This window comes from Sorex fumeus, unplaced genomic scaffold (genome assembly GCF_029834395.1).
Source record: "Sorex fumeus unplaced genomic scaffold, SorFum_2.1 ptg000128l, whole genome shotgun sequence".
NCBI lineage: Eukaryota > Metazoa > Chordata > Mammalia > Eulipotyphla > Soricidae > Sorex > Sorex fumeus.
Genome location: NW_026606185.1, coordinates 78237 through 92108, shown reverse-complemented (window position 1 = coordinate 92108; position 13872 = coordinate 78237). Strand labels below are relative to the sequence as shown.

The 13872-nt window shown below is 53.9% G+C and overlaps 1 protein-coding gene across 1 annotated transcript in view; it reads left to right on the top strand.

Moving 5' to 3' along the window:
• The window catches only part of SLC39A11 (solute carrier family 39 member 11), a gene marked incomplete at its 3' end in the record, with an annotated part of 92156 nt that overhangs the window by 2429 nt on the left and 75855 nt on the right, over positions 1-13872 (top strand). Inside the window, exons 2-3 of the mRNA XM_056138399.1 lie at positions 1150-1268; positions 2323-2361. Coding sequence (XP_055994374.1) covers positions 1161-1268; positions 2323-2361 — 147 coding nt within the window. The remainder of the gene's footprint in view (positions 1-1149; positions 1269-2322; positions 2362-13872) is intronic.

The following is a 13872-nucleotide window of genomic DNA, read 5'->3' as shown; positions in this document are numbered from 1 at the left end:
AAAAGTCCTCTTTTATGGGGGTGCCAGGTATGGAGGAAGCTTCTCCAGGCACTGCCCTCCCAGAGGAGCTGGGTGTGGGGGGCCTGCTCTGGGGGGTGGGCTTCATCTGGGGAAGGCAGAGGGGGTGGTGTGCAGGGACCGGGACCCCCAGGCTGGCCTCAGGGGCCACGATGGAGAATCCTGTCAGCTGGTGGCCCCTGGGCCCACACAGGTGGAAGTGATGGAGGTGCAGAGTTAAGATGGTGGGGGGGAAGGGCTGGGGGGGGGGGGTGGCTGGAGCAATAGCACAGCGGGGAGGGCGTTTGCCTTGCACGTGGCTGACCCGGGTTCGATTCCCAGCATCCCATATGGTCCCCTGAGCACCGCCAGGAGTGATTCCTGAGTGCAGAGCCAGGAGGAACCCCTGAGCATCGCCGGGTGTGACCCAAAAAACAAAACAAAACAAAAAAGATGGTGGGGGATGGGGGTGCTGGGTGAGGAACTGGGTTGTGGGGTAAAGGTTTGGATTTAGGAGGATGCCCTTAAGGGAGGAGCTGAGGGGGGCCGGAGAGAGAGCATGGCGGGTGAGGCATTTACCTTGCATGCAGGAGGCCCGGGTTCGATCCCCAGCATCTTAGCTGGTCCCTTGAGCATTGCCAGAAGTGATTCCTGAGTGTAGAGCCAGGAGTTAGTAACCCCTGAGCACCACAGGGTGGGGTGTAGGCCCCCTCCCCTCCAAAAAAGGAGCCGAGGTATTTGCATTTTGGGGGTATTGTGGATGGGGCAAGGGCAGGTGGAGGAGAATGTGGACCTGAGACCCTCACAACCCAGGCAGGGGGCAGCAGACCTACTCCCTGGGCTGCGGGGGACAGACAGGTCAGGGCCGTGCCTGGGGCTCCCTTCCTCTGGGCTCAGTCACCCGCGTTCTAGGAGCTTCTGGAAGGATTCTGCCAGGTGGCCCGCTCTCAGGGGGCCTCCCCTGGGAGGCTGTCTTGATCCCCGACCCTTCTCAGAGGTCACTGATGAGCCGATAAAGTGGAGGAAGAAGTCTGGGCCGTGTGTGGGGTCACATGGGCCATTCCCCAGTGAGGGGGGCCCTGGGGGGCAGCGTGGGAGTTGGGGAGCGCGTGTGGCCCACCCTGACCCCCTGACCCCTCGCTCCTCACGCAGCCGGACCCAGCATGCTGGCAGGTATCAGCCCCGTGTCACAGGCGCTGCTTGGCACCTTCTTCACCTGGGCCATGACAGCGGCAGGCGCCGCGCTGGTCTTCATCTTCTCCAGCGGACAGGTGAGTGTTCTGGGGGAGAGCAGGGGGTGGAGGGGCGCGGTTGGGTGTGGGGGGACCTATAGGCCCTAACTGTCCACATCAGGGGCCTCTTCCAGCATGACCAATAGGTCATGCTAACCCCCCGGTCCACTCCCATTGAAAGTGTTCCCAGAACCTTCCAGAAAAGTGTTTTTTTTTTTTTTTTGGTCAGGGGTTGTGGATTGGGTCAGGCTGTTGCAGTTCAGGGGTTGTGTGGTGGTACCAGGGATTAAACCGGGGTCAGCCACATGTACAGCAAATGCCTTTCCCTTGTCGGATCTCTCCAGAAACTTCTAGAAAGCTTCTAATTCCCAGGGAGAGCTGAACCAGAGCCCGTCCAGAAGAACAGTGCTGGCTGGGGGACAGGGAGGGCTGGAAGGTTGTGCAGAGGGTTTTCTGCTGACGGTTCCCATTTCAGGAGCCCACTCACCACTTGCCTGCAGCGTTTGTCCCCAGCCCGGGCTGCCTTCCTGCGATCCTCTTTTTTTTTCCCTTTTTAATGAATCACCATGACATAGTTACAGATGTACAGACTTTCACGATTACGTTTACTTTCAGTCATACAGTGATCCAGCACCCATCCCTCCACTGGTGCCCATTCTCCACCACCAATGTCCCCAGTATCCCTCCCACCACTGCCACCCCATTCCCTCCCTGTCTCTGTGGCAGGCACCTTCCCCCCCCCCCCCCCCCCCCGCCCCCATGGGTGTTGTGGTTTGCAATACAGGTACAAAGCAGCCGTCCTGTTTGGTCCATAGCCTACTTTCAGCACACGTCTCCCATCCCTAGCGAGCCCTCCAATCATCTTTTACTTAGTGGTCCCTTCTCCACCCCAGCTGCCTTTTCCCCCCAGCGTGTTGAGGCCGGCTTCCAAGCCGTGGAGCGATCCTCCTGGCCCTTATCCCTACTATCTTTGGGTGTTCGTCTCCCGTTCGGTTACTTTATAGTCCACAAGTGAGTTCCCTCGGCCCTCTCGTCCCTCCTTTGCCCCAGGAGGCCTCCCTTAGAGCCTGAAACATCTTGTTTTCCTTTTCAGAGGCGGATCTTAGACGGGAGCCTGGGCTTTGCTGCAGGGGTGAGTATCGTGTGAGTGCACTTCTGGGCCGTGGCCAAATGGATGTGAGTTTCTCTGGGCAGCTCTGTGGGGGGCATTTCCGGGACCGGGTGCTCTGTGTTCCCCTGGCGTGGCCCGCTCCCTCCTGGCACAAGCTCTGTTTGTTTTCCAGCACATTCGTGCCCTGGTGGCTCTTTAGACACGGAAGCAGCCTCGTGGGCCGCACTCGGGGACTCCTAAAATGAGATGATACTGAGCCACGGTCCTGTAGAGCCTCCCCGAACACATTCAGGAGCTTTTGTGAAATCGAATCTCCTTCCCTCCTTGCTTTTATTTATTTATTTATTTTTATTTTATTTTAAAAAATTTTTATTAGTGAGACATCATGAGGTACAGTTGTAGACTTAACAAATTTTTGTGCTTGGGTTTCAGTTATACAATGATCAAATACCCATCCCTCCACCAGTGCCCATTTCCCGCCACCACAGATCCCAGTATCCCTCCCACCCCCCATCCCCTCCATCCCACCCTGCCACATTCCCTTTGGTTCTCTCTCTCTTATTGGGTGTTGTGATTTGCAAAAGAGGCAATGGGTGACAATCACATTTGGTCTGTAGTCTACTTTCAGCATGCTTCTCCTATCCTGGGAGGATCCTCCCAACATTCTTTATTTAGTGCTCCCTTCTCTATCTGAGCTGCCTTTTCCCCTAGCATGTGTGGCTGGCCTCCAAGCCATGGAGTAAAATTCCTGGTACTAATCTCGACCATTCTTGGGTGTTAGTCTCCTATTTTGTTACTTTATGTTTCCCAGATGAATGCAGTCTTTCTATGTCTATCCCTTTCTTTCTGAGTCATTTTGCTTAACATGATATTTTTCATGTAGTACCACTTGTATGTAAATTTCATGACTTGGTCCTTTCTAACAGCTACATAGTACTCCATTGTGTAAATGTACCAAAGTTTCTTTAATCAGTCATCTGTTCTCGGCCACTCAGGTTTTTTCCAGATTCTGGCTATTGTAAAAAGTGCTGCAATGAACAAACAATTGCAGTTGTCACTTCGACTATACTTTTTTGCCTCTCTGGGATATATTCCCAGGAGTGGTACTGCTGGGTCAAATGGGAGCTCAATTTCTAATTTTTGGAGAATCGTCCATACTGTTTTCCAAAAGGGCTGAACCAGTCGGCATTCCCACCAGCAGTGAAGGAGGGTTCCTTTCTTGCCACATCTGCGCCAGCACCAGTTGCTTTTGTTCTTCTGAATGTGGGCCAGTCTCTGTGGTGTGAAATGATATCTCATTGTGGTTTTGATCTGAATCTCTCTGATGATTAATGATGTGGAGCATTTTCTCATGTGCCTTTTAGCCATTCGGATTTCTTCTTTGTGAAAGTTTCTATTCATTTCATCTCCCCATTTTTTGATGGGGTTGGATGTTTTCTTTTTGTGGAGTTCAACCAGTACTTTGTATATCCTTGATATCAATCCTTTATCGGATGTGTATTTGGCGAATATCCTTTCCTATTCTGTAGACTGTCTTTGTATTTTGGTCACTGTTTCTTTTGAGGTGCAGAAGCTTCTTAGTTTAAGATAGTCTCATTTGTCTATCTGTGTTTTCACTTGCTTGGCTAGTGGCGTGACATCTTTGAAGATACCATTAGCTTCTATGTCATGGAGGGTTTTGCCAACTTTTTCCTCAACGTACCTTATGGATTCCGGTCTGACGTTGCGGTCTTTAATCCACTTTGATCTTACTTTTATACATGGAGTTAGGCAGAGATCTGAGCCCACTTTTTTGCACGTAGCCGTCCAGTTTTGCCAGCACAATTTGTTAAAGAGGCTTTCCTTGCTCCACTTCACTTTTCTTGCCCCCTAATCGAAGATTAGATGGTCATATGCTTGGGGGGAGATGTCAGTATATTCAACCCTGTTCTATTGGTCTACAGCTCTGCCTTTGTTCCAGTACCATGCTGTTTTAATTCTTACTGCTTTGTAGTAGAGTTTGAAGTTAGGAAGGTTGATTCCTCCCATTTTCTTTTTCCTGAGAATTGTTTTAGCTATTTGTGGGGGCTTATTGTTCCATATAAATTTCAGGAGTGTTTGCTCCATTTCTTTGAAGAATGTCATGGGTATCCTTATAGGGATTGCGTTGAATTTATACAGTGCTTTGGGAAGTATTGCCAAGAATTAATATTGTCAAAATGGCAATACCTCCTTGCTTTTAAAGACCTTGGTTGTAGACTTTTTGTTTGGTTTTGGGCACCACCCCCGGGCAGTGCTCGGGGCTTTCTCCTGGCTCTGTCCTGGTATGACTTGGGGACTGCGTGCAGTGCTGGGGAATTGAACCTGGGTGGCTGCCTGCAAAACCAACCGTGCTTTATTACCCCCTGACTGTCTCTCTGGCCCCTGGACATTTGGGGGCATCTGAAAAGCCGACCGAACCCCCTGGAAGCCCTCCAGGGACCCTCGCTGGCATTGATGTTCAGTTTCTTCGAGTCCTTCTGCCTGCCCACAGCTTTCTCAGGAGCTTGGAATATTTTGTTAGGCAGAGATGTCCCAGAGTTTTTTTTCTTTTTTGGGTCACGCCCAGCGATGCTCAGGGGTTACTCCTGGCTCTATACTCAGGAATCCCTCCTGGTGGTGCTAGGGGACTATATGGGATTCTGGGGATCGAATCTGGGTTGACCTTATGCAAGGCAAACGCCCTACCTGCTGTGCTATCGCTCTAGCCCGTCCCACAGTTTTTCACCTGTAAATTCGACGCACCTCTCCAGCAGAATGCCTCTAGGGTGCACATGTGGCCACGGATGGGGTTTGAGTCATCCTCCTGTGCCATGCCCCCATCCCTTTTAAAAGTCCCTTCTTCCTTTCCCAGGGTACCTGTGAGAAGTGTCTTGTTCAAACCAGGGTTTCCGCTCAAATCTGTGGGTCCTTTTTAAGTCTCTTTTCCTCTTTCCTGTTCCCATCTTCCCTCTCTCTAGTCGCTAGGAACAGAAATGGGGTTGTTTTGTCTGTTGAATCAGAATTGAGGCACTATTTGACCTGTACCCGGGGGTCGGGCCCCGCTGCATGTTGGGGATGAGAGTCAGGCCCATATGTGTGCCCATACGTGCGTCACAGAGATGTTTGTACCCCACTGTGCTTGTACCCGCTTTCCTCTAGGTCCATAAACTCTGGTGGATTGTTTTTTTTTTTTTTTTTTTTTTTTTTTTTGCTCTTTGGGTCACAACCTGGTGATGCTCAGGGGTTACTCCTGGCTCTGCACTCAGGAATTAACTCCTGTCAGTGCTCCGGGGACCCTATGGGATGCTGGGAATCGAACCCGGGTCAGCCACGTGCAAGTCAAATGCCCTACCCGCTGTACTATTGCTCTAGCCCCACCAGTGGCTTGTCTTATTCTTCATTCCAGTCCTGTGATCTGGGCCGTGGGCCACCTCCTGCCTGGCTGCTTTAAGTCAGCATCCTCGGACTGGGCCCTTTGCTTGCAGATTTTCCAGCAGGGGACACAGGGCCGGAGTGTGGACCCAAAAACCTGTTTGCAGTTCCTCAGCTTCCTTGTTGGTTTTCTTTTCCCAAATAGTCCTGCCTGTGGGGGCCCTGGCAGCTGGCTCACTCTGACGCGTTTCCCTGGCCCCCGTTCTCTGCTCCCACTTTCCAAAAGAAAGGCACGTTCCAGCCCATCTCTGTGGGGGTGCAGACTCCATGTGCTAATAGGAGGGGTCTAGCCGTGTTGGGGTGTGGCTGGAGGGTGAGGGTTTCTCCTCATGGTTTGTTGTGTAGAGATTGGTCAGAGGCTGGGTCTGCCTGCACTGTGGACAGACTCACACGGCCGCTCTGGGACTCGCAGAGTTCTCAGATCCAAGGGATGGTAATGAGGAAATACTCATTCATCCTCACGCCTTCTTCGCGCGAGCGCCTTTTCTCTTGCTTACCTTGAAGAAGACACGAAAACATCAAAATCAAGTTGCTCTTAATTTCCTCACGACGCCGATCACTTAGCCCCAGAAGGACACAGCCGTGTGCTTAATTTTTCCTGTTGGCGGTCTTTGCTTCGTCACAAATAGGTGTTGTGCTCACCCCATCTAGGGAGATTTTTATTCAGTCAGTTTGAACTCGAGACTCACGGGGAGTTAAAAAGAAATAGGTGGAAATGTTGGTGCTTTTGTGGCAGAGGGGTGCTGGTGAATCAATAGCGGACTTGCTAGTTAGAAATAAACTCCTTGGGACTGGAGCAATAGTACAGGGGGAGGGCGTTTGCCTTGCACTCGGCCATCCTGAGGTGGATCTCCAGCGTCCCCTGTGGCCCCCCAAGCACCGCCAGGAGTAATTCCTGAGTGCATGAGTCAGGAGTAACCCCTGTGCATTGCTGGGTGTGACTCAAAAAGAAAAAAAAAAAGAAATAAACTCCTTGAGGTACATGTGCTGCCCGAGCCCATGTGGTGCTACTTGTGCCCGTGTAGCTGAGCACAGGTGATGCCTGAGCACATGTGATGCCCACATCTTTCCTCTTGAGATGTGGACTTTCATGCTTCCATATTTAATGCTGGGATGTGTGTTGGGGTTCTCCCTGCCTTTGGAGAAGCCCGTGTTCTCTCTTGAGCACGTTACTCTCTCTCACTTCACTCCCTCTTCCCCCTTCCTAAAAACCTCCAAATAAAATCTGTTTTACTTCATGAAAGAAAAAAAAAAAAGAAATGTACTCCTTGAGGCTAAAACGTGTGGCGAAATGGAATAGAAATATGTCAAGGAGAAGGAGGATATACATTTCTGGACTCTTGATGAAGAGCTATTCATGCAGTTTTTTGGAGGGGGGTGGTTGAAGGGCGACCCTCCTAAGTGGTACTTAGGGGGTCCAGAGCCTATCCTTGGAGCTCCTTGGCCAGACTGTGTAGGCCTGAGGGCCCAGCGTGTGGGCTGGTGATCAGTAAGTACCGCTGGGGGTGGGGGTGGGCCCCCAGGGATGCACCCTGGACAGTGCCGGGGCCCTTGTGGACCAGGGATGGAACCCATTGCTTTGTGCCTGTCAGGCATGTGCTCCAGCCCCCGGGGCCCTTTCCCAGGCCGCCTCCTGCGTTTATGTATCTTTGGCCATAGAATTTAATTTAATTTCTTACTTATTTTATATTGAATCACTGCGAGAGACAAAGTTACAAAGTTGTTCATGATTGGGTTTCAGACATACGGTGTTCCTTCACCAGGGTACGGTCCCCACCACTGATGTCCTCAGTTTCCTTCCTGTTCCCCCACCCCCCTGCAGCCGGCCTCTTTGGCAGGCACTCTCTCTCTCTCTCTCTCTCTCTCTCTCTCTCTCCCCCCTTTTGGGTGTTATGGTATGCAATACAGGTACTGAAAGGTTATCATGTTTGTCCCTTCACCTACTTTCAGCACTCATCCCGCATTTTTATGTGCATTGACTCCAACCCGCGAGCAGAAAAGCGCATGAGACATTGCATACAGTGTAGCCACGGAGGGAGGCAACTGGTCGACCTCTCTGGATTCCCGTGGGACATTGGCCTCGCACGGGCGAAGCGTCTTCACGCACGGAAGACGCTGTGTCTAGGCCAGAAGCAGTGTCTTCTGCAACTCTGGCGTGAAGACGGAAGCATTTTTGCCCACGTTTACTCCTCCTGCCCTCCCTGTGCCGTGCTGAGGTGGTGGCTGGGATGTGTGCGCGTGGGAGCGTTGGATGTTTGCAGCCAGGCTGTGGCGCCCAGGGGCCGCCTACTCACCTGTGGGCTGTTTGCACGGGTCCTGGTCCTTTGCTGCCCACACACACACCTGCTGGCCTTGCACGTCTCCATAGATGTGGCCGGCCCCGTCGATGCATTGCACAGGCCCGCCCAGCTGCGGTGTGCCCAGAAATCGGTTGCCAAGGTGGGGGGTCATGGGTAGGGTTGCACTCGGGGCTGAGGGCAGCCATGGGGCTTGAGTTTATGGTCTCAAGCTTATTCAGCAGCTGCTGTTGAGGCTATTGAACCGTCTCTCAGCTGCAAGACCAAAAAAAAAAAAAAACCCAGTAAAACAAAAACAAACCCCACAATTATTATTTTGTATGGGGGTGCTCAGGGCTGATTTCTGGCTCTGCGATCAGGGATCCCTCTTGGCGTGCTCTGGGGGACCCAGATGCAGTGCCAGGGATCAAGCCCCCATCAAGGCAGGAGACTTACCTGCTCTCCTATCTGTTCAGTCTCGAATTTCAAAATTCTTCTAGAAGCTTCCTGTTACTGAGGCTTCGAGAGCTCAGGGACTCGCTTTCCTGAGGGCTTTGCCTGGCAGCAGCTTAGGGATGCTTTGGACATACATCCTTTGACTGGCGATAAAAGGGGCTGGAAGCCCGCTCATGGGGTCCGGGTCCCCGGCTCAGCCATGGCATGCTTTTAGGGTCACTGTGCCCGTGTTTGTGGCCAATGAACCGTGATGCGGGGGGACATGTCTCTGACACATGGCGTGCCCAGAACACGGGGTTCCGTCTAAAGGATGGAGCCCCCAGTCCCTCAGTGGTGCCTGGTGGCATGTTTTGGGGTCTGCCCCCCATTCTTAGTGGTGCCTGGGAGGTGTCCACACTGCCTTGCTCTTTACATGTTGTCTCTTGCAATGCATTTGCCTGTTTTTCTCCTGACTCCTGAGATCACTCTCCAAGTCCCTGGGAATTGGTGTCTTTAGCTTTCTCTACTCTGTCATCTCTGGTCTGGTTTTTTTTTTTTTTTTTTTTTGGCTGGAGACATGAACTTAATGGGGAGATTTATTAGCCTTTTAAGAAAAGGGCTGGAGCTATAGCACAGTGGGTAGGGCATTTGCCTTGCATGCGGTTGACCCAGGTTTGATTCTCAGCATCCCATATGGTCCCCCGAGCACCACCAGGAGTAATTCCTGAGTGCATGGGTCAGGAGTAACCCTGGTGCATCGCTGAGTATGAACCAAAAACCAAATAAATAAATAAATAATAATTAAAAAAAAATAAAGATCAGGGGAGCATCTGCTCCAGTGATAGGACAGCAGGGAGGGTGCTGGCCTTGCATGTGGCCTTGACCTGGGTTCAATCCCCGGTACCCCAGAGGGTTTCCTAAGCCCACCAGGAGGGATCCCTGAGTGCAGAGCCAGGAATCAGCCCTGAGCACTGCAGCGGGGTGGGGTGGGGCGGCCGAGAAAGCATCATCATCCTTCCTTAGATTCCAAGACCACCAGGACTTTGAGGCTTCAATGGTTTTAGAGTCTCAGGACAAGGCTTCGGGGCCAGACCTCACCCCACTTCCTGCAAAGGCTCTGGGCATGCTGTGAGCCCATGTGGGCTGGACATCACCTTGGGCAGCCTCCAGTGCCACCAGCCCAGGGCTGTCTCTGCAGACAGACCAGCAGAGAGGAAGCGACCTGTCCCCAGAGCTGTCCCCAGTGCTCTGGAGCGGGTGCAGCGAGATGGCCAAGTGACCAGGGCTGACCCAGTGACCACTGCTGAGAACGGAGGACACGGGGGGGCCGTGGAGGTTCCACAGAACCTTCTTGGGCCCATTTGTGCAAAGCCGAGTCCCCGCAGAAGTCGGTGCCTTATTCGGGCGGAGGCCAACCTTGTAGGAGGCCACCAGCTTCACCTGTGTCAGGCCCAGGCTTCTGTCTCCAGCACTGCCCCGGTCCCCCCAGCAGTGGTGGAGGGAGGAAGAACTTCCCAGGCCTGGGAGTGCCAGGGGTGCCCCCTCGAAAGAGTTTCATATTTATCTGTTGTTGTTGTTGCATTTGTGTTTGTTGTATTTGTGGGTTTTTTTTTTAGCTTTTTTTTGGGGGGGGGTCATACCCGGCAATGTTCAGGGGTTCCTCCTGACTTTGCACTCAGGAATTACTCCTGGCGGTGTTGGTGGTGGTGGGGGGACCCTATGGGATGCTGGAAATCGAACCCAGGTGATTTGCAAGGCAAACGCCCTCCCCCCATCACTCCCATCCTTGTGTTTGTTTTGCATTTGTATTTGTTGTTGTTGGAAGGCCATGGGGAATGTTTTGTTTTTTTCCCATTTTGGGTCACACCCTGCAATGCTCAGGGGTTCCTCCTGGCTCTGCACTCAGGAATTACTCCTGGCGGTGCTGGGGGGCGGGGGGGACCATATGGATGATGTTGGGAATTGAACCCGGGTGAGCCGTGTAAAAGGCAAACTTCCTCCTCACTGTACTGTTGCTCCAACCCAATTATTTATTTATTTATTTATTTATTTACCTATTTATTTATTTTTCCCTTTTGGGTCACACCCTGCGATGCTCAGGGGTTAATCCTGGCTCTGCACTCAGGAATTACTCCTGGTGGTACTCAAAGGACCCTAGGCGGTACCGGTACCGAGGGACCGAACCCGGGTCCACGTACAAGGCAAGCTGTTCTATCACTCTGGCCCCCTGGTCCCCTCTGTATTTTTTTATTTTTTTGCTCCCCTTCACCTTCAGCGAGAACCACCCCCCTCCTTGAGTCAAGGCACTTTCCATCTGAGACCCGCCCGCTGCCCTGTTCTGGAGAGTTCTGATGGGTCTAGAGAGCCAGGGACCCCCGCGGGGACACCCTGGGATGTGCCCCAACCCTTTCTGGTTCTCTGGGGTGTGGCCCTCTCCTTGTTGAGGCGAGGCGGGCTCCAGGCTCCGAGGGGGGAGAGATGCTGCTATCTGGGGCGGGAGGGGCATGCAGGCCCAATCAAGCCGAGATCCCTGTCCGGGCTGGGAAAGGCAATCTGCACGCTATTGTCTCCCGAGCCTCTTGGCAGAGGCCTGATTTGCCTCAGCTGCCTCGTCTTTTGTGCTCGCTGCTGTTTCTCCCCATGTCACCGGCTCTGACGGACGGACGCCTGTTCTGGCTCCCTGATGAGTGCCCGGGGCTCAGGCCAGCGCCATGGGGACCCCGCTTTCTTTCTCTGCGCAGAAGTGACAGGGCCTTGGTGGGAGCAGAGGGTGCCACAGGGCCACCATGTAGGGCCTCGTTCTGAGTCAGTGCAGGGGTGCAGCACTGCAGGGGTTGCCCCTCCCAAGAGCCTGCTGCCCCCCCCCCCGCTTCCCTCCTCCCCCAACCCCCCCCCCCCCCCGCAGTGGCTGCTGGTGCTGATGGGGGACAAAGTTGGGCCAGTGTTGCATCCCGGGGTGTGAGAGGCTGGCCATCACGCGGGTTGTGGTGCTCTCGTGGTTTGCGGGGCTGGGAGTGACCTCGACACCTGGGAAAGGAAATCAGCCTCGCAGCTGCCAGGAGGGTGCCCCCAGTCCCAACCCCTGGAATCCTCACTTTCCTGCCGCTTCTCCTCTGTTCTCCTTTTTTGGGGGGCGTAGGGGGCAGGGGAACCACATCCAGCTGTGCTCAGGGCTGACTCCTGTCTCGGTGCTCAGGGGTCCTGACAGGATGCCAGAGCTTGAATCTGGGTCAGCCGCATGCCAGGCAGATGCCCTCCCCGCTGTCCTGTCTCTCTGACCACCGTCTACTTCTCACTGCCCAGGGGCTGCGAGCCCTGGCTAGAGGCCCGGTTGGAGGCTCCCGAGCGAGGCCTAGACCAGACTGAAGTGGGGGTGGGGGTGGTGCGGCCGAAAGGGGCGTGCGTGGTGAGCCCCCCTCTCCTCTTTGGAGCTGAGGCCCGAGGTGTCCTCTGGCCTGGATTCCCCCCTCCCCCCCCGTGGTCTGAGATGGGTCCAGGGAAGTTTCTGGGCCGTTGCACAGAGTAAAGTGCCGCCTCTCATGTGTCTCCCGGAGAGATCTGGGAGCCGCAGGAATCCCCCTTGGTTCCCCCAGTCAGCGCTGCTGACTCCCCGCTGGGGACGGAGCTGCCCCCCCAACCCTGATGGGGTGCCGGCTTGCAGGAGTCCAGGGGCGTGGCGGGTCCCCAGGTCCTTCCCTTCATGACCCTGTGATGACCTCATGCCAGGGAGTCACACTGAAGCTCACAGGTGGTATGTGCTGTATCACACACCAGGTCGCAGGCTCAGCTCACATGTACACGTCAGGTCGTGGGCTTGCCGGCCCTGTGTCCATCGGGGTTTCAATCCTGAGCACCTGGCTGGCCTTGCCTGGAGTTTTTCTTCTGGAAAGGCCGGTACTCCCATGTGTGTGTGTGTGTGTGTGCGTATGTATTTATATGTGTATGTATGTGTATACGTATGTGTGTATATGTGTATGTGTGTATATGTGTATGCATGTGTATGTGTGTATATGAGTGTGTATGTGTGTATGCTTGTATATATTGTGTATATATATGTGTAATCCCATCAACGGCCAAGACTCAGAGACTATAAAAACCAGCTCCCAGAAGAGAACAGTGCAGTCTCCTGCCCCCCGCGCCTGACCGTCCTCGCTTGCCGGGACTCCTTGGAGGGGAGCGGGTCGAGCTTTCCTCCCCGCCCCGACCAGCGCTCCGGCAGCCAAAGACCTCCAGGACCAGCCACCACCATGCTGAGACCACTCTCCGCACACATGAAGGTACTGGCAGAGGGACAAAGTCATGCGGGTTCCGGGGCCGAGATCTCCAAGCCTACTCGGATTTGGGCCAAGCATCCTCCACCCAGATCCTCCAAATTCCAGTAGACGGGGGTCACACCCACCACCTGGCCCCCTGGCGCCATGTAATCCCATCAGCGGCCAAGACTCAGAGACTATAAAAACCAGCATTCGCGGCCGCGCGACATCTTATTATCTCATTCCTACTTTGGACAAACTGGCAGGCTACCGAATGTAACCTGCCCACACGGCAGAGTCTGGCAAACTCCCCGTGGTGTACCCAATATGCCAAATACCAATAACAATGATGGGTCTCCTTCTCCTAAAGAGCCTTGAATATAATCTCAGGGCTAGGATGAAGGAGACGTTACTGGGGCCTGCTCGAGGCAATTGACGAATAACAGGATGATTTGTGATTTGTGATATGTGTGTACGTTTTGTGTATGCATGTGTGTATGTGTATGTGTGTGTGTGTGTGTGTTTTTCCCATCATCTGGCAGCTTCCTTCATTGTGCTTTGCCCACCCGTGTGTCACCCAAGTATGCTGTGGACTCTGGGTCCTGTCACCACTTCTATTGGTACCGCCTACCCGGGCTGGCTTCCTAGCGTGAGCCATCGGCGGGTCAGCAGCACCCGCCCCTGGGCTTGCTGGTGGGGAGACCCCCCTCCTTTTCGCCCGTCGGGAACCACTCATGGGTGCCTGGCCGTGATGCCGTCTGGCCTTATCACAGGCAGCAGGGCTCATGGGGTCTCAGTGGGGGCACATGGGCAGTCCCGGGGATTGAACTTGGGGCCTTGAGGTCTGCAGGAAGTTGCCGAATTCGCTCCTGGACCCCCTGGAATTTGCTCGCTTTCATTTATTTTTAATTTTGGGTGGGGGGAGAAGAGGGAGGTACTTGGGGCTTACTTCTGTCTCTGAGCTTGGGGATCACTCCCGCAGGAATTGGGGCACCCTGTGGGGTGCTGGGCACTGAACTGGGTCGACCTTGTGCTAGGCCAGTGCTCTGCCCGCTGCACGATCCGTTGCTGGTGCTTGAACCCTGTGCTGTCTCTCCACCCGAGGGCGTTGGAGTTAAGGGTCCACAATGCTTGTT